At 41.9% G+C, this 27,124-nt stretch overlaps 1 protein-coding gene across 21 annotated transcripts in view; it reads right to left on the reverse strand.

Annotated features, from left to right (window-relative positions):
• FANCE (FA complementation group E) overlaps positions 1-27,124 on the reverse strand; it is a 169,533-nt gene that overhangs the window by 79,413 nt on the left and 62,996 nt on the right. For 10 of the 21 annotated variants that reach the window (XM_056557600.1, XM_056557598.1, XM_056557591.1 and 7 more), the window contains 3 exons: positions 14,964-15,073; positions 7,108-7,312; positions 1,667-2,147 (listed from right to left, as the gene is read on the reverse strand). In XM_056557600.1, the coding sequence (XP_056413575.1) occupies positions 1,667-2,147; positions 7,108-7,304 (678 nt within the window). In that variant the 5' untranslated portion in view covers positions 7,305-7,312; positions 14,964-15,073. Of the gene's footprint in view, positions 1-1,666; positions 2,148-7,107; positions 7,313-14,963; positions 15,074-25,630; positions 25,724-27,124 lie in introns of those variants that run through there. The other 11 variants (XR_008888839.1, XR_008888840.1, XR_008888845.1 and 8 more) reach the window with 2 other exon arrangements.

The raw sequence follows: 27,124 nt of genomic DNA on the forward strand, positions 1-27,124 counted from the left end.
TGTTGACCCCTATTAGAACTGTGGCTGAGGTGTGGTCGGTGGTTTCTAGACGCTTTGCACAACCAGTAATGTCTCCCAGTGCACCCCTGTGGGGGAATCCTCATTTTGACACCTACAGGAGATTGAGGCTGCCGGGTGCTGGAGCGCTCATGGAGTCAAATTCGCCATGCACTTGTTTGGAGAGTTTCCTGCTTTCCCTTCATTCCAAGAAATTTGTGACCGCTTCCATCTCCCTCAGAGTGCCCAGTTTAAGTACTTCCAGTTGAGACACGTGGTGGAGGCGCAGTTTGACGTGACCACAACCTTTTCTGATGTGGAGTTGCTTCTGGGTGCCGCTGACCTCACTAAACCTTTGACTCTTATGTATTACTGCAATTGGCGGATCCAGATCCATTTGAGTTGGCTTTTGTAAAAGTGGGATGAGGATCTTCCTGATTTGACGGTTGATCAAAATGGAGGGAAGTTGTTAAGATCTACTACCGCATGATGGTCATTGCTAGGGATCTGCTTATTCAGGTTCGGCTCATCTTTTGTTTATATTGCACTTCAGTTAGGTTGTCCCGTATGGGTGTCTCTTCTTCAGATGTTTGTTTTTGGTGTCATACGGATGTGGGCACTCTTATACATGCTATGTGGAGTTGCCCTTGTGCAGAACCCTTCTGGAGGGAGGTGCTGCAGTTCTTGACAGATCACTTGGAATCCCCCTATGTGTTTTCCCCTGTGGGTGTTATTAAGGACTTAGAATCGGGCTCCCATAGGCACCTACTAATTAGGTTTTATTGTTCTGTGCTCGGAAAGTTCTGATTATGGCGTGGAAGGATACTTCCCCTCCCCCCATTGCACAGTGGTTCAGCTTAGTTAACAAACATGTACCATTTTACAGGACGTTGTACATTATTCGTAAATGCCCCAAGAAATTTGACAAAGTCTGGATGCCATGGCTGATGATAGGAGAGTGGGTTATCCTCCCGGAACGAGTGTGTTCTCCTGGGTAGGCGGGTTGTCTTTATCCTGGTAAAGGAAGTTGGGGTTACTCCAGGAATGTGTGTGCTGTCTGTGTCTGTTTAGTGTCTTGTTGTCAGCTGGAAGTGGACCTCCTCAACTATCTACTTCAAGGGTGCCATGCTACTTTACATTTGCATATCATTTTGGGGGTGGTCTATCTTCTGCTGTATGTTATTTTATTTCTGTATTTTGTTGCAAAAAACTAAAGTTATAAATAAATACTTCACAAAAAAAAGTGTTACTGCTGAGACAACCCCCCCCCCACCCCCCGCAATATCCATGCAGCACCCGGCATTCATATCTCCATAGACATGAATGGAGGGGGCGTGTCATGAAATCACGCCTCCAATCCCGGAAACTCAGAGATTTCCGAGATTGGAGCAGCAGCCCGACACAGAATGTCAGATGCTGTACGGAAATCATGGGGGGGTCCCAGCGGCGGGCCCCTCACAATCAGACATCTTATCCCCTATCCTTTGGATAGGGAATAAGATGTCTATGGCCGAAATACCCCTTTAAATGGCATAATTAACCTGCCTTTCAAAAAGGCACATACTCTGCTCATACACACAGTTACAGAGCAGCATGGCCATTCTTTCAAATTCACTAATGATCAGAATTCAGACAGTTTTAAGTAATTACATTTACAATACTGTTTTACCTTGATAAATGAAGGAACTTCCTCATTCTCTATGGAGGCTGCCACTTCCTCTGGTTCAGTACAGTTATATGACTGGGATGTTGTACAGAGTTCTTCAGTGTCTATATTTAAAGTTGACACTCTAAAGTCTTCTAACAGTGCTTCACTCTCACACTGTATTCTGCAGTCAGTCTGTGTTGAATCCCAAAGCTGTTTATATTGGCCTAGTTTAGACCTCTCACCTCCTGTCCAATTCAAACCTGTGCAAAAAATCTGCAGTCTTTCCATAACCTGCGTTCTTTGTACACACATTTTCTGGTCACTATTTTGAAGGAACTGATGAGTCAGATATAGCAGCCAGTCATCTGAGATGTAGTGCTCTGTCCTGACCATTTCTGCCAGAAGCTGAATACAAGGGGTAGGTAAAAGGTGAAACACAAAGTTCAGGATGCTGAATAAATTTCTCTGCAACTGTATTGGGAGCTGCAAGAGTTTTGGCTTTCTGTGAATGAAATAGAAATAAAGATAAACAGATTTATGAAAAACAAATTCTGGAGAAGAGCTAACTTGCATGCAGTTTGTGGTCTTCACAAGCTGAAACCCCAACAGACCTATTGGTATTAAAGAGACACTGCTGCAATTTATATTCTACACCCTTACAGAGATGTGGAAGTACTATCGCCCAACGGCCGAGACATGTAGTTCAAGGCAACAGGATTGAATTTTTAAAGCATTTACCCCTGCTTCGGGGGAAGCAAAGCTGCACTGTCAACCCCCTCTAATTAAAAAAATAAAATAAAAATTAGGGAGGAACTCAGGGTGTCTTGAAAAGGCTTCTGACTCATGCCTGTTCTATACCCGGCATCCCCCAGCTGATTTAAGTAGCTGTGGGCTGCCACTAATATCCAACATGCAGAGATTGCCGCGGCCAGCTATTAATCCTTTAGATCGACTTTTAAATGCTCCCTGGGGGGAAATCAGGAACGATCCACTGCAGAAGTAGCTGGAAGGCTTACCTCTCATCCCATTGATAACAAATGAGCATAGATCAATGTCGTTCAATAGAACTGCATTGATCTGTATAAGGAATCTAATGATTCCTTCTTAAAGTGTATTAAAAAAAGTGGGTTAATTGGGAAAAAAAATACCGAACCCCAGAAGTTTTTCTCTTTTCTTTAACAACATCATTTCCCCGAAAAAATTTAGAAAGTAGAAAGCTATGAATAAGTCTGATCAATACCAAAATGGTACCAATACAAACAGATTAGGGCACAAAAAATTAGCCCTCATACAGCCACGTATATGTCGTTACAAAGTACAATTGGTCCCAAAAAAAAATAGCCCTCATATGGGTCTGTAGATAGAAAAAAAAAAAACGTTATAATTAAAGGGTGAGGAGAAAAAAAAAAAAAAAAAAAAAAAAACACAGTCCTTGAGGGGTTAAAGTATTTTTAGGTCAGCCTATAACCTCTTCAGGACGAAGGGCGTATGCATACGCCCTGCATGCAGAGTTCTTAAGCATGTGGGGCGTATGGATACGCCCGTGGGAATTCCGGTCCCCGCCGCTAGCCGGTTGGGGACCGGACCGGGATGACTGCTGATATCTATCAGCAGGCACCCCGTGCATATGCCCAGGGGGGTCCTGTCAATTGAGACCGACGATTTTCTGCGAATCTGGGTCATACCGGTGTCCGGTGACCCGGAAAATCAGGAGGATCGGGGGTGTCCAAGACACCCCCAGTCCCCCTGAAGGGATAGGAGTTAGGTGGCAGGGGTGCCACCCCTCCTATCCCTGCTATTGGTTGTCAAGACCAACGACCAATAGCAGATCGGGGGCGGTTAAAGTTCGGTTCCCCCGTCCTGCCCACCGACGGTATTTCGGGCAGAACGGGGGTACTGTAGCGTGACCGGCGGCGGCGGAGGTCCCTTACCTGATTGGCTGCGGCGATGACGTGCAGCTCCCTCCCTCCCAGATGAAGACTACGGAATCCGGTGAGTAGTTGCTCAGCAACGTCTGGGAAAGGGGGGGGGGGCCTAAACTTTGGAGACCACGATACAGTGCTCTCTAAACTGTAGCCCCCCCCCCCCCCCAGATGTTGCAAAACTACAACTCCCAGCATGCCCAGACAGCCGTTTGGGCATGCTGGGATTTGTAGTTTTGCAAGATTTAGAGGGATCAGTACATGCTGGGAGTTGTAGATTTGCAACAGCTGGAGGCACCCTGGTTGGAAAATACTGCGTTAGGTAACAGAACCTAACTGAAGGTTTTCCAACCAGTGTGCCCCCAGCTGTTGCAAAAGAAGTCTTGAAACAGCTGGAGGTTGTTTGCAACAGCTGGAGGTACAGGGTAAATGCACACAGGTAGGTTTACAGTAAGTTTCCTGCTTCAAGTTTGGGCTGCGGCAAATTTTCTGCCGCAGCGCAAACCCGTAGCGGTAAACTCACTGTAAACCTGCGCCAGTGTGAATGCACCATAAAAAACACTACATTAGACTACACTAAGACAAAATAAAAGGGTAAAACACTACATAAAGACCCCCTTACACTGCCCCCCCCCAATAAAAATAAACAAACATCATACGGCAGTGTTTCCAAAACAAAGCCTCCAGCTGTTGCAAAACAACAACTCCCAGCATTTCTGGACAGCCACTGACTGTCCAGGCATGCTGGGAGTTTAGCAACAGCCTGAGGCACCCTGTTTGGGAATCACTGGCGTATAATACCCCTATGTCCACCCCTATGCAATCCCTAGTTTAGTCCTCAAATGCGTATGGACCTCTCTCACTTCGGAGCCCTGTCGTATTTCAAGGAAACAGTTTAGGGCCACATATGGGGTATTTCCGTACTCGAGAGAAATTGCACTACAAATTTTGGGGGGCTTTTTCTCCTTTAACCCCTTATGAAAAGGAAAAGTTGGGGTCTACATCAGCTGGTTAGTGTAAAAAAAAATTTTTTTTTTTTTTTATTTAAACACTCTGGCGTTGCCCCATACTTTTTATTTTCACAAGAGATAAAAGGGAAAAAAAAAAAAGAAGATCCCCAAAATGTGTAACACAATTTCTCCTGAGTAGGGAAATACCCCATATGTGGGCATAAAATGCTCTGCGAGCACACAACAAGGCTCAGGAGTCAGAGCGCACTATGTACATTACAGGCCTAAATTGGTGATTTGCACAGGGGTGGCTGATTTTACAGCGGTTCTGATATAAACACAAAAAATTAAATACCCACATGTGACCCCATTATGGAAACTACACCCCTCATGGAATGTAATAAGCGGTGCAGTGAGCATTTACCCCCCCCCCCCCCCACAGGTGTCTGACAGATTTTTGGAACAGTGGTCTGTCAAATGCCAGTGGGGGTGTAAATACTCACTGCACCCCTTATTAAATTCCGTGAGGGGTTCAAATTAGAGGGCTTCAAAGTATAGCAGCAATTTTCAAAATTTTCATGAAAATTGCAAAGTCTGAAGGGACAGATGTTACAGAACTACAACTTCTAGCATGCCTTGGCAGACTAGGCATGCTGAGAGTTGTAGTTTTGCAACATCTGGAGGGAAACCGTTTGGGCACCACTGTAATAGTGGTCTCAAAAGGCTGTCTGGGCATGCTGGGAGTTGCAGTTTGGCAAACACTAGAAGGGCAGCAGTAAATATCGCTTTATTGCCACCTTCCTTTGACATGTGATTTCCTTCGATCACTGACATGGGGGGGGGGGGGAGGGGGGGTTGGTGCGATGTGCCGGGATGCCTGCTGAATGATTTCAGCAGGTATCCTGGTCCGGTCCCCAACCGGCTAGCACGGCGGGGACAGGAATTCCCACAGGCGTATCCATAAGCACTGTATGGATACACCCGCCGTCCTTAAGAGGTTAAGGACCAGACCAATTTTATTTTTGCATTTTCTTTCCTCCTCGCCTTCTAAAATCCATAACTCTTTTATATTTCCATTTACAGACCCATATACGGGCTTGTTTTTTGCGTGACAAGTTGTACTTTGTAATGAAACCTCTCATTTTACCATAAAATGTACGGCGAACCCAAAAAACATTTTTATAGGGAGAAAAATGTAATGAAAACCACAATTTTGCTCATTTTGGAGGGTTTTGTTTTCATACTGTACAATTTACAGTAAAAATTACATGTGTTCTTTATTCTATGGGTCAATATGATTAAAATGATACACATGGCTAAATACTTTTATACCGCTTAAAAGGGGTACTCCTTCGCTTAGACATCTTATACCCTATCCAAAGGATGGGGGATAAGATGCCTGATCGCGGGGGTCCCGCCGCTGGGGACCCCAGTGATCTTGCACGCCGCACCCCATAAAAATCAGTCCCCGGAGCATGTTCGCTCCGGGTCTGATTACTGTCGATCACAGGTATGGAGCGTTGTGACGTCAAGGCCCCGCCCCAGTGTGACATCACGGCTCTGCCCCTCAATGCAAACCTATGGGAGGGGGCGTGACAGCTGCGGGACCCCCCGCGATCAGGCATCTTATTCCCTATCCTTTTGATAGGGGATAAGATGTCTAAGCGCCAGAGTATCCCTTTAAAAAAAAAAATCTAAAACTTTTTGTATTTTGACCACCTATAAATCTTTCATTTTTCCCTATATAGGGAAATATAAGGGCTCATTTTTTGTGCCGTCATCTGTATTTTTTATCAATAACATTTGCATATATAAAACTTTTAGATCTTTTTTATAAATATTTTTTGAATAAAATGTGACAAAAAAAGCAGCATTTTTGGACTTTAATTTTTTTACGTTTAAGCCGTTCACTGTACGGGATCATAAACATTATATTTTGATAGTTCGAGCTATTACGCATGCAGCGATACCAAATAGGTTTATAAAAAAAAAATTTACAATTAAAATTTTTATTGGGGAAGGGGATTTTTCACTTTTTCTCAACTTTTGTTGTTATTATTATTATTTTTTTTTTTTTACACTTATGTCCCCATAGGGGACTATCTATAGTAATCATTTGATTGCTAATACTGTTCAGTGCTATGCATAGGATATAGCATTGATCAGTATTATCGGTGATCTTCTGCTCTGGTCTGCTCGATCAGACCAGAGCAGGAGACGCCGGGAGACGGACAGAGGCAGGTGAGGGGACCTCCGTCCGCCATTACAGATGATCGGATTGCCGCGGCATCACATCCGGCAATCCGATCATCTATTTTATCATGCGCATTGCCGCAGATGCCGTATGTACAAATCACGGCATCTGAGGGGTTAATGGCTGACATCTGCACGATTGCGGATGTAGGCCATTACCGGCGGGTCCCCGGCTGCTGATGGCAGCCGGAACCTGGTGTGTATGACGCGAGCACTACTCCGGAGTACATTTACGTCCGTGGTCGTTAAGGGGTTAATTATAGTGCAAAGGAAGCTGAATGATTCTAAATATCATACTCCTCAAACCGTATACACAAAGTAAAATAATAATTCTCACAAGATTAATTTTCCGGATAATCCATTTTGAGAGGGCACCTTCATGCAAAGATTCTGCAATAAAGTGTTCCATGGAAATGGTTCTGGCAAAATCTGAAGAACCCTGTAAGCTGCCGTAAATCCATTAGAACCAGTTCCCAGGGCCTGTAGGAAGAGACGTCCAACTCTGTCACAGTCATAGAGAGGAGAGCTTTCCATAATTGTTCCTAATATAAAAGTTGGAAAAAGATAACACTTAGAATAACTTTTAGAGGTGCCACTGAAAAGCACATTGGGAGGCATTATAACACTTGTACGGCAGTTTTCTACAACAAGTGGTAAATTGTTGTTCAAGACGTGTATTGAAAAATAAATTGTGAATTCACTCTTTAACATCCCCTACTTCACTTTTTAAAGAAGAGGATGGGGCTTAGTTTGAGGGGTGTAGCCTACCACATCCCAGCAGATTTAACATAACCTACTCCAGTAATCTACTTATGCTTTTGATCATACCACACAAACAGTGAGAAATACGTGGCAAATTTTAAACAAGTCTTGTGCCTCTTAAAGGGGTATTCCGGGGTAACTAACTTTTAACTATCCTGCCCATTATGAATAATTATGCTAGTTCTACATTTACATGCAATACCGCTCTGCCGTGGATTGTCTTCTATTTCTTCATTATATGGTCCACCCAGGTCTAGCGTTTCCTTTCAGGTCCAGAGGACGTTCACCTCACAATCCTTTCCAGCTCGAGGCGGCATCTGGTATAAGGAGGCTTAGCTATTTCTTGTATTTCCTCACATGCCAGCCCCTTGATGACGTTTACGGTCCATCTGTACATCCTGACGTGCCGACGTTCCCTGTGCAGATTGCAGAGATCACAGGACATCATGACAAACAGATGGACTGCAAATGTCATCAGGGGGCTGGTTTGTGAGGAAATACAAGAAATAGCCAAGTCACCTGATACCAGCTGCCGCCTTGAGCCGCAAAGGACCTAACGTCATCAGGACCTGAAAGGAAACCCTAGACCTGGGGGGACCATTTAAGAAAAAGATGACGATCCAGAGAGGTATAGAAAGTAAATTTAGAACTAGCTTAATTATTTATAATGGGCAGGATATTTAAAAGTTAGTTCATCCCGGAATACCCCTTTAACATATATGGTGCATCTTACTTCAGCCTACTTTAACTTGAGACTAGTGTGTAAAGTGCTGGTCTTAATGACCACCCATACCCCTTCATAGTAACAGTTTGTAAGGTTGAAAAAAAACAAAAACACAAGAGTCCATCAGTTCAACCGAAAAAACCCTACTGTGTTGATCCAGAAGAAGGCAAACAGAAAAAAAAAAAAAAAAAAAAAAAAAACACAGGAGGCTGATGCAAATTGCCCCATGACAGGAAAAATTCCTTACTGACCCCAATATGGCCTCCAAAGTAAATCCCTGGATCAACATTCTATCCACATAAATCCCTTCCCATTCTTGTTGAATTTGATGGACATACGTCTTTTTTCAACCGTATTAAATGGGTACTCCCGTGGAAAAAAAATTAAATCAACTGGTGCCACAAAGTTAAACAGATTTGTAAATTACTTCTATTAAGAAATCTTAATCCTTCCAGTACTCTTTAGGGGCTAAATACTACAGAGGAAATTCTTTACTTTTTAGATTTCTCTGTCATGACCACAGCACTCTCTGCTGACCTCTGCTGTCCATAGCAGCATATGTTTGCTATGGGGATTTTCTCCTTCTCTGGACAATTCCTAAAATGGACAGCAGAGAGCACTGTGGTCATGACATCAGAGAAATCTAAAAAGTAAAGCATTTCCTCTGTAGTATATAGCCCCTAAAAAGGATTAAGATTTTTTAATAGAAGTAATTTACAAATCTGTTTAGCTTTCTGGCACCAGTTGATTTAAAAAAAACTGTTTTCCATGGGAGTACACCTTTAACTATAACCATCCCCTACAGTTTACGTAAAAATCTAAAAATAAAAAATACTTAACAGCCTATCAGTGTTTGAAATAAAAGAAAAATTGGGAGAGACACTGTTTTGCTACTCCGTTTTTACACAGTTTTTCAAACTAACTTACCAGGCTCATGTATGTACACCCAATTCATGAAAAAATTTGGCACATGCACATGTCAAACAAAAAGATATCCCCAAATCATGAGTCTAAGGCTTTCCAATAATCAGAATACACAGAAAAACACAGCATTTTTAGGATCAAAATTATAATATTTTCGTTGAACAAATATGCAAAGAAACCTACATATAAAATCACTTAAAGAGGATACAGAGATAACTAAGAAGTGGAACAGAACAAAAAGGTGGGGACTCAAAGACCATCAGAGTAACATATGTCATGAAGGAATAAGGGATCAAGTTTATAACCCTAAGTGGCCGCAAACATAAAATTACCTCAAGTGAGAAGGTAGACAATAAATAATAAACTGTGGTCTAAAATAGCAAAGTAAACAAGTAATAATTACTAAGTGGTAGACAAGTATCAAGTAGCTCCCCACCACCCAATATTTCACGCTCCAAATGGCTTCTTCTGGGGTTTGATAAGAAAGGGTTAAGCCCTCCTATTTATTTAATACACATGCCAATAAGGGGCCAGCTGACATAATAGAAAAAATGCTGATGTGACATAATACCATAATGAAATCACCAACAAACAGTACACCAGCGACTAATCACAAACAGGAAAAAGCTTTATTAGTATACCGGATAAAATTACAAACACACACACACACACGCACATTATATATATATATATATAATGAGAGTATGGCACTGACAATAAACAGATACAGATGAATGGTGGGACTAGTGTGGGATATACATGTGGTAAATACAGAGATGGCACAAGGCTAAGAAAGTTAGTAAATGGCAGTATCGGGGGTGTGGAAATTTTATTTTAAAAAAACTACTTGTCCACAGGACTAAAATGGAGCAAAATCTACTTATCCCTCATGACGATTCACTTGTCCGGGCCAATTTTCGCTTTTACGCTCTAATTTTTTCCTCCTTGACCTATAATAACCATAACTACTTACTATGAGGATACCTTTTAATTTTTCAATAACATTCTCTGAACCAAAAAATAAAATATATATAAATATAATCACAAAAGAAAACGTCCGGCACTCAGGGGGTTGCAGGTAAAACTTGTAGATGGCTTTATTCAGACGCTAAAGGCAGGACAAAAAACTGACGCGTTTCGCACGCTCAGGTGCTTAGTCGTAGATAGACACACATTCAAAAGTATGAGTTAAAATACACACGAGTTTGGTCACAAGACCACATGGATCTTAATTAAAACTGTTAGTTACAAAACGTGGAACTGGGAATCCTTGTTACATGTTACATCTAGGGGAGAGTTCACACGTAGGCACATGTATTGCGATTGTTTTTGTTTTCATTTCAATTCTACTCCAAACTAGTCTAGTTTATCTCCATATTTCCATCTATTTAGTACCTATATTAATAAAATTAGATACTTTTGGCTAGAAGTTTAAGGAGTGATACAAACTAGTCATCTCATAACTATTGGACGCATGACATGTACCTCCACGTGTGAACTCCTACCTATGTTGGAACAATCTAAAACTTCAGATATATTTGTGGGTTTAAGTTTACATGACGGAGAGTGTTCAGTGGTGAGAAGCACCAAAACCACGCACACAGAATAAATACAGAATAAACGCACTAGATATACCCTCTTGTTAATATATCTGTGTTCACATGATTATACTTATGTGCACGTCAACATCAGATCCAGTCTTATTTAACCATTGTGGGTACCTCGTTCCCAGAAGGAACTTCCAATGGGCCTCTCTATTATATAATTTCTTCCTGAGATCGCCTCCTCTGGGTCCTAAAGTAACTTTTTCCACCCCTGATACTCGAAAATGGGTAGTGTCCCCCAAATGGGACTCTCTGAAATGACGTGACAGCATAGAGATGCTTGTTAAAGTGCTTTTGGCATCTGATATGTGTTTCCTAAACCTCATTTTTAGTGAATTCCCCGAGCAGCCTACATACTGCAAATTGCAGGCTGTACAGGTAGCCACATATATGATAGATTTAGTATTACAATTAATATACTGGTGTATACTGTGTGTCCTACCTGTTGTGCATGATGTTATTGTGTTCGAATTTACCATATGGACACAAGTAATACATCTAGTATGACCACATTTGCGATTACCTATATTCCTAAGCCAGTCCCGATCCCTTATGTTTTCTTTTTGGTAAAAAGGCTGGGTGAAACTCTAGTCCCAATAGTGGGGTCTCTTTTGGACACAATGGAGATGCCATCTGAGTGTATGTCTCTTAGTATCGGATCCGTTTCTAGCACTGGGATATACCTATTTATAATCTTCTTTATTTGTCCAAATTGGGTACTGTATGATGTCACAAAAAATGGTTGTTTATCTTTGTTTTTGGCTATCTTCCCTCCAGCATTGTACGATTCTCTTCTGTTTTGTTGTCTTCTAGAATATGATACTCGTTCTTCACGCCCTAATCCCTCAATTCTTTTGTGAGCTTTTTACATTAATATATATTAAGAAAGCGAAATTGAAATAGTAAAAAGATAATTTTGCAGATTTGGTGGTTTTCTTTTCTACGCCATTTACCTTGTGGTTGAGGTAACATGTTCGTTTTATACTTTAGGCCGCCTGATTACAGCAATACCAGATTTGTATCACAGCTTCTCATCTCCCCTGCTCTGCTTCGGAGGACACAGGCTGCAGAGTATGGAGCGGGCAGGAGTCGGGAGCCCGCTCCATACAGACTGCAGATCGCCGCCGCACTTGTCAGGTCCGGCCCTGCTTGCCCGAAGCCGGGCTAAGGGCCAGACAAATTCACCTGCCCGGCGCCCAAAACTGCTAGTCCTGGGCGTCGGGCGATAGGAATTCCACATCCCTGCAGTATACAAGTGTCATGGTGGATATAGCTGGACATAAGATGGACACGGGAAGATGCTGAGCAGAGGAATGTGGATTGACCCTGCTATGTATGTCTGGTCTGGGTGGGGCTGGATGGACACAGGAAGATGGGGGGATATTGACCAAAGGAATGCAAATTATTCCTGGTGCCCACCGCAGGTCTGGGGCAGACACCTTGGAGACGCTGGCAATGCCTTCCCTCCCCCCTACAGGAATCTGGGTAGATACGAAGAGCTGGGTGGGGGACTCTGTGTGTAATGTGTGATGTCCCAGAGACAGGAGCTGATGCTAGTACAGAGCCTGCTGGGACCTATAGTACCCAGATAGCTGAGGAGTCGTCTGATGGAGTTGCTGTGTTGATCTCTGGGGTGAGAGTTGCTGCCAGTACAACCTGCCCTGGAGATTATGCCCCAGAGTCAGGAGAATTGCTGGGATAGAGGAGCTGTGGCTGAGTCTGCCCTCTGGAACAAGGAATCGTGTTGGAGTTCTCTGTGGACTTAGATGTGGACCCCTGTGAACTGAGGAGCGGATGTGAGGACCGGACCTCCCAGGAGACTTGAGGTATCACTAGACGTGGAGCCGTTATCTGTGAACTGTGGACAATACATTGGAGTGTGGAGTGTTGGACCTGGAGCTGAATCCCGGGATCTGCAGTTTGTTCCTTCCCCGGTGCCCAGTGACTGTTCCCTTCTGTTGCCCATTGTTTGCCCAGACTCCGGATCACCCCTCATCGTGTGGATTGTGTTTTGTTTTGTGGTCTCTGCCAATAAACCAGGTGCTGTTCTCCCATCTCCTGCTCTGTTGATTGTGTGACAATCCTTGAGTGTTGAACCCCGTCACAACAAGGATTTACATAAACCATAGAAATATAAGGTCCAGAGCCTTTTACACACTAGGTAAATAAAAATATACAGATAAAGAATATACAGTACAAAGATACATATAATAGGAATCACAGCCAGAATGTATGTAATCATCAGCACAGCACCACCTACCCCAACGCACGTTTCACCCAAAAATGGCTTCCTCAGGGGGCATGTCTAACCCCACATTCTGGTAGGTATATATATGATAAGTCAGCCAATAATCTGCTGTTTCCTAGGATTGATTTGTAAAATGTCCTGAATAACCTAATATTTGGCCAATAATAACCTGTGTCTGTATGAACAGCGTGTTACCTATCGACGCTGTACACAGCAAGGCGCACGGTCTGATGGAGCTGCTGTGACTTCCGGTATCGCTCTCCACTAGAAGTCAAGGGGATCACGTGATTATTCACATGACGGAGCAAAGTGCATCATCATGAGAAGGAAAGTACAGATCCCATATTCAGGGGGTGCGACATAGATGCGGACCATGTGATCAGCCCGACAGGTCACATGATCGGAGATACGCTAACTACATGTTAGCTCCCCCATGCAGCCAATGTTGGTATATACTTTCAAGGACCAAGGGCTAAAATAGTTGATCTGTAATGTGGACGGAAACAATAATAAGGCCAGCACATATTCAAATATCAGTGAAATTAATGCACCACAGTAACCAATACAGAACCCAAAACATGATTGTGAGCAAGGTGAAAACGGTGGTAATGAGTGAAAACGGTGGTAATGACAAATCAAAAACGGTGAAAGTGACTGCAAAATAAAAATAAATAAATTTAAAAAAACACGCAGAAAAGTATATGTCACAGGTTTTTGGGAACGCCCCCTAGTGTCTCTGGGGTCCCTTACCCTAGCTACCTCACTACGCCTGACAGGCGTATCCTGAGCCTCCGCTATCTGGGAGCTGGGGTACATGTCTGCGGCAGTACCTCCACCAAGTGGAGCATCCGGGGTAGGGATGTGGGGACCCACTAGGAACATACTTGGTACAATGAGATTGACACAGCCTAATGTGAACTCACTTTATATAGTAAGTAGCAAATGAACAACATACACAGGATATTAAAATAGTGTAACACAGATAGGAAAGGAATGTGGATTTTCCTCATCCACCCGCTAGCACACCTGTGGCCCACTCCTTATCTTCGCCGTAATGGCCGTTGGTGCACATAGGAGTGTTGGGGCCCTTTTAAGTCCTGTTCCGCAGCATCACTGAAGCAACTGGTGCTGTGTAATATCCACCACTGGACCTCAGTCTTTACTTTGAGTAAGGAGACAGATGCCCTGTAGTGGAACAGGGAAGAGGCTTTATCTTACCGTCACAACACCATTAACCAGGTCAGTCCAGCAGCAGTCTGCTCTCACTGTATTCACCAGACGTCTGGACTGTTTCTGTCAGCAGGTCTCTCTCAGCTAGTGTGGTCCTGTTTGAAGCAAATTTTCCCAGCTAGGTGCTGGCTCTGTGGTGCAGTCTCTCACAGCTAGAAGCAAGTCTTTTCTCTAGCTAAGCTTGTAGTTGTCTCAGCAAATCCTCAGGGCACAGGACCTGTGTGATGTCACAATCATGTGACCAAAGTCTCCACCAATCAGCATCATCTCTCATGAAATGGCTGCTAATCATGTGATCACAGCTCCAGTCTTATTAACAGCATACTAGTTAGTTTGTGGTCTCCATCCGCTATCTACTGGGAATTTCAGATAATGCAGCCAACTTCACAGGGGTTACATATACATACCCAGGGAAACAGTAAAAAGGGCTAATTTCAACAGTTAATAGTAAAACAAAAATAATGTTAACACTATTAGTGAGAAAAAGTTATTTGGATGATAGGGACATTGTTAAGAAGCTCCAGAGTATGGAGAAAATTGAAGTTAGTGGAAATTTTTATGCTCAGAAAAAACTGAATTTTATAAACAAGATTTTTTTGTACATATATACAGGATTATATGGTATGCCACCATGTGTAATATCATACATAATAATGATTACAAGTCACCACTTGGTGCAATGTAGAGATGAGTGAACTTACAGTAAATTCAATTCGTCACGAACTTCTCAGCTCGGCGGTTGCTGACTTTTCCTGCATGAATTAGTTCAGCTTTCCGGTGCTCCGGTGGGCTGGAAAAGGTGGATACAGTCCTAAGAAAGAATGAAAGAATGTATAAAGTGACGAAATGATACTCTAACCAGTGATGTGACTACAATTAGGAGGAAAGTATGAGTCAAGGAAGACTCAAATGTATGTGTGATAAAACAATAATGCACTTTTAGTGTGTATCATAAAGTGATGAGGTGCATAGCATAAATGTTAATATAATATAAATGTATTAACAACATTTATAAACAAATTAAAAACCTTTTAAAATCCAAAAATTGGATCCATAAAGTGCCAGTGCATAGAAAACTTAAGGGGCAATAATAAAAGGGGTACCGAAGCAAAACCACATACATGCTGGTTGTGGAAAGAACAAAGGGGGGCATTTACTAAGTTGTGTGTGATTTAGTTCATTTTTTTTGGCGTGTTTTTTGTTTTTTACCATGATAGACAAGTCATTTGATACATTTTGTGGAGGACACACATTTTCGGAAATTTCACTCTTAACATACACCAAAAAGCTACGCTAGGTCTGGGCTGGTATAGAATTGCGCCTTAATGGTGGGTTTTGCCACTGATGACTTGTAATCATTATGTATAATATTACACATGGTGGCATACCATCTAATCCTGTGTGTGTGTGTGTGTATAATATAAATAATATAATAAATAATATAAATAATAAAATAATATAAATAATAATATAATATAATTAATAAAATAATATAATATATAAATGGATGTAGGCAGCACACCAAAATTGGTGAAAAAATAAGTGCTTTTATTCCAAGGAAAATTGACAACGTTTCAGCGATCTCCCACCGCCATTTTCAAGTGATTTACAAGTGATACAAGCGGGGTTAAATACCTCCCCGAATAAGTGACATCATCAACATTTGCATATCATGTGACATCTGACATATTATAAACAAAGTATAAACTATACAAACCAATAAATACAAACATAATCAATTTAGTGCATTCAATACTGTGGTATTAAGTGTATACATCCCTGTATTCCGATCGCCAATCACTTATAGGATCGGATTGTGATATGCATATACAATTATAACAGTGATCGTGTAAACATAATAGTGAAAGAAGGGTTAAAAGACGTTACCCAATCACTTAGCCGGCCTCTTAGCAAACGCGCCATGATCCGCAAACCGGAGTCCACATGGGACGCCGGGATCTACTTCCGGTGTAACCGGAGTTCAACCAATCATAGTAACGGCGTCCCTAGTAGTCATAGAGACGTCCCGACCTGTCAGATAAACATTGACTTGCGCATCGCGGCCATGCTCCGTGGCTCTCAGCGCATGCTCAGTGTATAAATAAGTGTTCACCAGCGCCATATTGGTTCAGGGCAAATGATAGTGAACTGCTGGCAAAGCACTTCACTCAATTGCTAAATATATAATAGGAATCATATTATTCCAATATTGTAACCCCGCACACATGCTAGTAAACAGTCAAGGGACCTGGACACTTGCCCTCTGTTATGCACTGCACGGATCTGGGTGCGACTTATGGAATCCATAGGGCCCCAAAGTACGCTTGTCCCTACCAGATTGGTAAAAACCTCACCTTCTGGCTATCAGGGTTTTCCACCATACCTTTCTTGTCAATACAGAGGTGTCCAACGGCAACCCATCATACACGTGACAATCATACCAGGGTACAACATTAGTAATAGATATATTAGGAAACATAAAAGATATGTGTCTTGCGATATCCATATTAATATAGGGGCGCCGTCACTATACAGGTAAAAATATAAAAATTAAACAAATATAGACAAAAATTAAAAAATAGAATGCGGATCCATGTTGAGGTACTCTGTTCTTTTCTCTGGGTTGCTTGATTGTAACGTAGATGGTATATACTTCAAGATTTCTGAAAATTAAGACGACAAGTATTAGTAAATAGTATCACTTGTAGAGTACATAACCACACTGAACATGACCTTACACTGGGACCCAACAACAATTATCTCATCATCATCTTTGACGTAACTACAAATTCTACATTCAGACATTTGGTTTAAGTGAATTGAGGTCATATATCCACCTCAATTCTCTTTTTTGTAATGCGGAGACCCCATCTCCACCTCTCTTTAGTGGTGGGATGTGATTCACCACCATACACTTCAAATCCTGTTCTCGATGTCCCGCTTCCAAAAAATGCTTGGACACCGGTAAATCGACTCTCCCTTTGCGTATAGAACATCTATGTTGATTCAGTCTTACTTTGAACTCACATTTTGTCTCTCCAATATAGATAAGCCCACAGGGACACCATAGAATATAGACCACAAAATCACTCTCACAATTAAGATACAATTTTATAGGATAGGTTTTGCCTATTGGACCTCATCCAGTTTGTTCGGAGGATAAAGCTTAAGATCTGGTTTGCACAACATAAATCTGATATGGTTGTCCCTACCACTATTGGTGATAGTGCTGATTTTGTTTTTAAAAAAACTTGGATGTACATATTCCTAGCAATTTTCAACCTACTGTAGAATCCCCTGTGGTTACTACATTTATGGAGTGTATGAGGAGAGAATTTACTATGATTAAACAACAACAGACTAAACTAAAACATCCTAATTTAACACATACTGAATTACTAGCTATGCAGGAACTGGTCCATGATCACAACCTCATTATTAAGCCGGCAGATAAGGGTGGCGGGGTTGTGATCATGGACCGGAGCACCTACCTTAGAGAGGCACATAGACAGCTGGGGGACCCAGATGTATATAAAATGTTGCCCAGAGACCCCAAGCACAGATAATGGATAAATTACAGGTGATTATCACTGATGCACTCGAGCAGGGCCTCATTGATAAAAAATTGAGTGAATTTCTTATAGTTGATTTCCCGGTTACTCCTCTACTGTACCTCCTGCCGAAGATACATAAAGGCCTACAGGATCCTCCTGGTAGGCCCATAATCTCCGGCAGGGGGTCAGTATCCAACAATGTATTCATCTTTTTGGACAAAATTTTACAACAATTTGCTGTAGAAGCACAATCATATCTACGTGACACCGGTGATTTCTTATCAAAGATCTCACAAATTGTTGTACCTACCAATGCCATAATTGCCAGTTTTGACATGGTTAGCTTGTACACATCAATCCAGCACGAGAGGGGAGTAAGAGCCATTAAAAAGACACTGGAGGAGGCACACTTTGATGTGAAACAGATTGACTTTATTTTAAGCCTCTTGCTGTTTGTACTACAAAATAACTATTTTCTTTTTGATGAAAAATACTATGTTCAACTACGTGGGACTGCCATGGGCAGCAACATGGCGCCCACGTATGCGAACATAGTAATGAGAGAGTTTGAGGAAAGCCACGTCTATGTAGCCTACCACTCCAGGAAGATCCTGGGGTGGTGGCGCTACATAGATGATCTCTTTTTGATTTAGGATGGCACGGGCGAGGAATTAGTGGAATTCCAAACATATCTCAATAGCGTTGACAGGGACTTACAGTTTACCCTGACCTATTCACAAGATAAGGTACAATTTTTGGACACAGAAGTTTCCATTGTAGACCATAGACTCTCTACAGACATATTATAAGCCCACAGATTGCAATACCTTGCTGAAATTTAACTCTTGCCACCCTAGACAGATGATTGAGTCACTACCGTACAGCCAATTTCTACGTGCCAGCAGAATTGTTGACAGTAGTGAGAAATTGGATCAGGCAGTAAATAAAATGACAACACAGTTTATGGCCAGAGGTTATCCCTCCACTCTGGTTAATAGGCAGAAACAGAGGCTTTATGAGGAAAGGAGTGGACAGAGGAATTCTAGAACCAAAAGGGACCAGACAACACGTATTCCATTCATTTCCACCTTTAATGAAGTATCAGGACAGATTGCCCAAAAATTTAAAAAAACATTGGCACTTGATCAGTGAAAGCTTTCCCAATATTCCTGAATTTAGGGAAATGCCCCTCATGTCCTACCGTAGGGCCAGAAATTTAAAGGATGACCTAGTAAAGGCGGATGTGTCTAAACAAATTCAAAACACAGAAATATGTTTCGGTACAGGCTAAAGGATGCTTTCCCTGCAGGAGGTGCGTGAACTGTAGGTATATGCAAAAGGGGAATGCATTCACGCACCCCCAAACAGGCAAAACCTATCCTATAAAATTCTATCTTAATTGTGAGAGTGATGTTGTGGGCTTATCTATATTGGAGAGACAAAATGTGAGTTCAAAGTAAGACCGAATCAACATAGATATTCTATACGCAAAGGGAGAGTCGATTTACCGGTGTCCAAGCATTTTTTGGAAGCGGGACATCGAGAACAGGATTTGAAGTGTATGGTGGTGGATCACATCCCACCACTAAAGAGAGGTGGAGATAGGGTCTCCGCATTACAAATAAGAGAATTGAGGTGGATATATGACCTCAATTCACTTAAACCAAATGGTCTGAATGTAGAATTTGTAGTTATGCCAAAGATGATGATGAGATAATTGTTGTTGGGTCCCAGTGTAAGGTCATGTTCAGTGTGGTTATGTACTCTACAAGTGATACTATTTACTAATACTTGTCGTCTTAATTTTCAGAAATCTTGAAGTATATACCATCTACGTTACAATCAAGCAACCCAGAGAAAACAACAGAGTACCTCAACATGGATCCGCATTCTATTTTTTTAATTTTTGTCTATATTTGTTTAATTTTTATATTTTTACCAGTATAGTGACGGCGCCCCTATATTAATATGGATATCGCAAGACACATATCTTTTATGTTTCCTAATATATCTATTACTAATGTTGTACCCTGGTATGATTGTCACGTGTATGATGGGTTGCCGTTGGACACCTCTGTATTGACAAGAACGGTCTGGTGGAAAACCCTGATAGCCAGAAGGTGAGGTTTTTACCAATCTGGTAGGGACAAGCGTACTTTGGGGCCCTATGGATTCCATAAGTCGCACCCAGATCCGTGCAGTGCATAACAGAGGGCAAGTGTCCAGGTCCCTTGACTGTTTTCTAGCATGTGTGCGGGGTTACAATATTGGAATAATATGATTCCTATTATATATTTAGCAATTGAGTGAAGTGCTTTGCCAGCAGTTCACTATATGACTTAATATTCATTTGCCCTGAACCAATATGGCGCTGGTGAACACTTATTTATACACTGAGCATGCGCTGAGAGCCACGGAGCATGGCCGCGATGCGCAAGTCAATGTTTATCTGACAGGTCGGGACGTCTCTATGACTACTAGGGACGCCGTTACTATGATTGGTTGAACTCCGGTTACACCGGAAGTAGATCCCGGCGTACCATGTGGACTCGGGTTTGCGGATCATGGCGCGTTTGCTAAGAGGCCGGCTAAGCAAACGGGTTTGCTTGATTGGGTAACGTCTTTTAACCCTTCTTTCACTATTATGTTTACACGATCACTGTTATAATTGTATATGCATTTCACAATCCGATCCTATAAGTGATTGGCGATCGGAATAAAGGGATGTATACACTTAATACCACAGTATTGAATGCACTAAATTGATTATGTTTGTATTTATTGGTTTGTATAGTTTATACTTTGTTTATAATATGTCAGATGTCACATGATATGCAAATGTTGATGATGTCACTTATTCGGGGGAGGTATTTAACCCCGCGTGTAACACTTGTAAATCACTTGAAAATGGCGGTGAGAGATCGCTGAAACGTTGTCAATTTTCCTTGGAATAAAAGCACTTATTTTTTCACCTATTTTGGTGTGCTGCCTACATCCATTTATATATATATATAATTCCTTTTTTCTGAGCATAACAATTTTCACTAAATTTACTCCATACTCAGGAGCTTCTTAACTCAGAATCACTTTCGTCCAAATAAGCATTTCTCACTAATAGTGTTAACATTATTTTTGTTTTCCTTTTAACTGTTGAAATTAGCCTTTTTACACAGTTTCTCTAGGTATGTATACTTTTCTGTGTGTTTTTTTTTTTGCATTCACTTTCATTCTTAACTTTTTAGTTTTTGCATGTCACACTCTGTCACTATTTGTGCATGTCGCTAGATGGGACTTAGCGAGATATATATGTACTACAGTAGTAATGAAAAAAAGGTACCTGGGGTTAATGAGGAAGATAACAGGAAAAAGTTAAGTGCATTTGTGTCTTAATATTTTCTCTGACGCGGAAAGAACATATATCAATTACTAGAAAGATCTATACATGGTTATTAAAACACATATATAGGTAACTGGCTGAAAAAATGCAAACCTGGCATGTAGTGTACAAAATATGCTGATGTATGGTAGAATTATGAGGTTGCAGCCCAAACCTACAAGTATAGAGAGCAGAAGGATTCAATGGTGTGCTCCAGCTATTTAGAAAAGCAAATGCATAAAAAGAGAGATTCATAGAGTTCCGATGTAGAAGGTGAAGGATATACTATTTATACAGCGGAGCTCTATGTAATGAGCACCTAGAATCTCCACCGGGTGAATTTCATATGTTAAATGCAAAGATATGCAATTCATTACAGTCTATAGGGATGGCACAGTGCCCAAGAAGTACTTGCCGCATACAAGTCTGGGTTCAATTTACGGGTGGCTGTGCAGTGGTTACAAGGTCCTGTAATATTCACCCCAATAAGAGCACAAATTGAGGGTGTGGAGGTTGCGGGAGTGCGCCCCGGCCGGTGGCGTCTCTACCGCAGCGCCTCCGACTAGAAAGTTTTGATTGTTGAGGACCAAAAAGACTTCCAACGCGTTTCTGAGACAGTGGTCTCCTACATTCACACGGGCGGGTTTGCAGTGGGTTTCATTCTACAAGTTTGAGCTGCGGCAAATTTTCTGGCGCAGCTCAAACTTCCAGCAGAAAACTCACTGTAGAACCCCCACCCATGTGAATGTACCTTAAAAACACTACACTAACAAATAATTAAAAGTAAAACACTACATATACACCCTTTTACATAGGCTGTCCTGGCAGGCTGGGAGTCTTGCAACAGCTGGAGGAACCCTGTTTGGGAAACACTGCTGTAGGGTTTTGGTGGAGACAAGCCCCATCTTTGTATCCGGGTCCGCCCTGATTGCAAATTTCTCATTTAGGCCTGAAATGCACATGGCGCTCTCTCACTTTGGAGCCCTGTCGTATTTCAAGGCAACAGTTTAGGGCCACATATGGGGTATTATGTAATTGTGTTACAAATTTTGAAGGGATTTTTCTCCTTTTACCCTTTATGAAAAGATAAAGTTGGGGGCTACATCAGCATGTTGGTGTAAAAAAATTTTTACACTAACATGCTGGTGTTGCCCATACTTTTCAAAGAGGCAAAAGGAGAAAAAAAAAACTAAAATTTCTAACGCAATTTCTAACACAGAAATACCCCATATGTGTATGTAAAATGCTCTGCGGACAAACTAAATGGCTCAGGAGTGAGAGTACATTTGAGCCCTAAGTTGGAGATTTGCACAGATGTGGCTGATAGTTACAGCGGTTCTGACATGAACGCAAAAAACGTAACAAGGGGTATAATGAGTCTTAGCACCCCACAGGTCTTTGACAAATTTTCGTTAAAGTTGGACATGAAAATTAAAATGTGTTTTTTTTTCCCCTGAAATGCTGGTGTTACCCTAAATTTCTCATTTTCACAAGGGGTAATAGGAAAAAAGCCCCCCAAAATTTGTAACCCCATAAGAACATACCCCATATGTGGATGTAAAGTGCTCTGCAGGTGAACTACAATGCTCAGAAGAGAAGGAGCGTCATTGGGCTTTTTGAGAGAGAATTAGGCAGGAATTGAAGGCCACGTGTGTTTACAAAGCCCCCATGGTGAAAGAACAGTGGACCCCCCACATGTGACCCCAATTTGGAAACTACACCGCTCACAGAATATAACAAGGGGTGCCGTGAGCATTTACGCCCCACAGTTGTCTGACAGATTTTTTTGAACAGACGTGCGTAAAAATGAAAAATTTTATTTTTCATTTGCACACCCCACTGTTCAAAAGAACTGTCAAATGCCAGTGGGGTGTAAATGCTCAATGCACACCTTATTAAATTCTGTGAGGGGTGTAGTTTCCAAAATGGGGTCACGTGGGGGGGGGGGGGGGGGGTCCACTGTTCTGGCACCACGGGGGGCTTTGTAAACTCACATGGCCCCTGACTTCCATTCCAAACAAATTATCTCTCCAAAAGCTCAATGGCGCTCCTCCTCTTCTGAGCATTGTAATGCGCCAGCAGAGCACTTGACGTCCACATATGGGGTATTTCCATACTTAGAAGAAATGGGGTTACAAATTTTGGGGGTCATTTTCTCCCACTACCCCTTTTAAAAAAGAAACTGCATTTTAACATCCAACTTTAACAAAAAGTCGTCAAACACCTGTAGGGTGTTAAGGCTCACTGTACCCCTTGTTACATTCCTTAAGGGGTGTAGTTTCCAAAATAGTATGCCATGTGGGTTTTTTATTTTTATTTTTTTTGCTGTTCTGGCACCACAGGGTATTCCTAAATGCAACATGCCCCCCAAAAACCATTTCAGCAAAATCTGCTTTCCAAAAGCCAAACGTGACTCCTTCTCATTGCATTGCATTGTAGTTTGCCCCCAGAGAATTTTACGTCCTAACATTGGGAATTTCTATACTCAGAAAAGTAGGAGGAGTAAAAATGGGGGGTATGTTGAGAGCGCTACTGTCGGATGGCGATGGTTGAAGTCAAGAAACTGTATGAGCCAGCACTTATGCAGGACTAACTTTTATTGAAAAAAGAAGTCAAGGCAGTAAAAACAGGACAACACGTTTCGGCGCTCGCTGGCGCCTTCCTCAGGTCCACAATCATAAATTTGTGTAGTCCTAGCCGGAGTTCCTGCAGGAATAATAAGGGGTAAGAGCAGCAGACTGTCGCCATTTCCCTCTCACCACCATTGTGTACTACCGACTCAAGGTCAGTACGCCACCATAGGTGTCGGTGGCAGGTATTTTCATTTTTTACTTTTCCATAAAATACCACACAGGGAGCGCCCCATTGTTTTTTATCCTCCTTTCTACTCTATACTCAGAAGAGATGGGGTTCAAAATTTGGGGGGGGGGGAGCATTTTCTCCCATTACCCTTTGTAAAAATGATACATTTGGGGTCAAAACTGCACTTTAGGGAAAAAAAATTTTTTTCATTTACACATCCGACTTTAACCCCTTAAGGAAGCAGGGTTTTTCCGTTTTTGCATTAAAATTTTTTCCTCATCACCTTCTAAAAATCATAACTATTTCAGTGTTGCACATAAAATTCCATATGATGGCTTATTTTTTGCGCCACCAATTCTACTTTGCAGTGACAGTCATTTTACCCAAAAACCCACGGCAAAACAGAAAAAAAATTCATTGTGCGACAAAATTGAAGAAAAAAATTTCATTTTGTAATTTTTGGGGGCTTCAGTCTCTACGCAGTGCATTTTACGGTAAAAATAACACCTTATCTTTATTCTGTAGGTCCGTACGGTTAAAATGATACCCTACTTATATAGGTTGGATATTGTCATACTTCGTAAAAAAAATCATAACTACAAGCAGGAAAATTTATATGTTAAAAATTCTCATTTTCTAACCTCTATAACTTTTTTTATTTTTCCGCGTACGGGCCGGTATGAGGGCTCATTTTTTGCGCCGTGTTCTTAAGTTTTTATCGGTACCATGCAACATCTGAAGTGGCACAGTTTGGAGACCACTATACGGTGGTCTCCAAACTGTAGCCCTCAAGATGTTGCAAAACTCCAACTCCAAGCATGCCCAGACTGTCCAGGCATGCTGGGAATTTTAGTTCTGCAACATCTGAAGGGCCAGATATTGCAGAACTAGGGCTACACCGTATAGTGGCCTCCGAACTTCAGATGTTGCAAAACAACAACTCCCAGCATGCCCAGTCAGTGCATACTGAAAGTTGTAGTTTTGCAACATCTGGAGGACCACAGTTTAGAGACCACTATATGAATCTGTATACCGCCCAACCCTAATTTGAGGCCTAAATTGGTGATTTGCACAGGGGTGGCTGATTTTACAGCAGTTCAGACAAATGCAAAAAAATACCCACATGTGACCCCCATTTTGGAAACTACAACCCTCTCTGAACATAACAAGGGGTATAGTGAGCCTTAAAACCCCACAGGTGTTTGATAAATTTTCGTTAGAGTTGGAGGGGAAAATGAAAAAAAAAAAAATAATAATGCTTTAACTAAAATGCTGGTGTTACCCTAAATTTTTTATTTTCACAAGGGAAAATAGGGGAAAAAAAAGCACCCCCCCCCCCCCAAAATATTTAACCTCATTTCTTCTGAGTAAGAACACACCACATATGTGGATGTAAAGTGCTCTGCAGGCAAACTACAATGCTCAGAAGAGAGGGAGCGCCTTTGGGCTTTTGGAGAGAAAATTTGACCGGAATTGAAGGCCAAGTGTGTGTGTACAAAGCCCCCATAGTAGAATTGGTGGCGCAAAACAATGGACCCCAACATGTAGAGCAGGGAAAAAAAGAGCAGAGATGGCGCTCAAATAGTGAAGTATGTTTTCAAAGGGTTAATCGGGAAAAGGATGAAATGGTGCTCACCTTATTGTGTTGTGCTGGCAGGAACGCTGTGGAACGCTTTAAGTATATGTGTCGGGAGACAGCCGGCCGTCGGTCCCGCTTAGCAAGTGGGCTGGAACGGGAATACAGATGTGGAATCTGGGTTGCCTTGCGGGGCTCGCCAGATGTCCGGGAAAAAAATCCGACTTGATGGCTTCGTAGGCGCTCGCCCGAGGATGACATTGAGTCAGTTGCGATTTTTGAGGCTTTATTTTGCGAATAAACAACGCGTTTCAAGGGGGCACCCCTCTTCGTCAGGCTTATAGCAAGACAGTATGTTATACAGTTATTTATATACATTAGATTTCAAATTCTGGCGGGAGAGTGGGTCGCGGGGCACAGCAATAAGCACGAAGGTGGCACCATTGTATGCAAATCTGGTCATGGGCAAATTTTAAGACACACATATCACCTCCCAGGATATGTACAAGCAACATGTGAAACTCTACCGAAGATATATCGACGACCTCTTCTTCATATGGGATGGACCACTCGAACTCATCCAAGAATTCACAAATCAAATCAATAACACCTGGTGGATCAGCCTTACGTTCACTCACCTGTCAAGATAGACTTTCTCGACCTAGAAATTCAGAACAAAGATGGAACATTCAACATCCCCACTCACTTAAAAAAAAGTCGACTCCAACAGTTATCTATCATTCGACAGCGGCAACCTAAAAAAATGGAAAACAAACGTACCATACAGCCAATACAAAAGAATCCGGAAAAACTGCACAGAAAACAATGACTTCAGAAGTCAAGTCAAAATACTACACAACCGCTTTAAAGAAAAAGGATATCCAGAACCACTACTAAAAGAAGCGTACAATAAAACCAAACATCTTACACAAGAAGAATGCCTTAAAACAAAAAGAAAATCCATCAACACCACAACTGCACAAAACAGGAACTTCATCACCACGTACAACTTCGCCCACAAGCAAATCCTTGCCACACTTCGCCAACACTGGCACATCCTACAATCTGACCCAATCCTCAAAACCGTACTCCCCAACAAACCCACAATCACCTACCGCAGGGCACCAACACTGAAAAGTATCATTTCCCTGAGCCAACTCCGACAACACACCAGGAAAAAACAACCGAAAACCACCAGTGCACCAAAAGGATCTTACAAATGCCACACAAAAAACTGCCTCTGCTGCCACACCATCTCCCACAAAAAAGAATTTTTCCCGAACCCCCAAACCGGCAAAAAATTCCTCATCAAATTTCACCTAACATGCAAATCCAGTTACGTAATCTATGTCATCACCTGCATCTGTGGTAAAAATTATGTTCGCAGAACCACCCAGGAACTCCACTCCAGACTCAACAAACACCGCAACATAAAAAATAAATTTCACCTACACAGTGTATCCAGACATTGTGCTGACAAACATCCGGATACCCAATACCCCATCAGTCCCATTGATCACATTCCCACCCACAGCTCCAACCGACTGCAAAATC

This window comes from Hyla sarda, chromosome 2 (genome assembly GCF_029499605.1).
Source record: "Hyla sarda isolate aHylSar1 chromosome 2, aHylSar1.hap1, whole genome shotgun sequence".
In the NCBI taxonomy this organism is placed as follows: Eukaryota; Metazoa; Chordata; class Amphibia; order Anura; family Hylidae; genus Hyla; species Hyla sarda.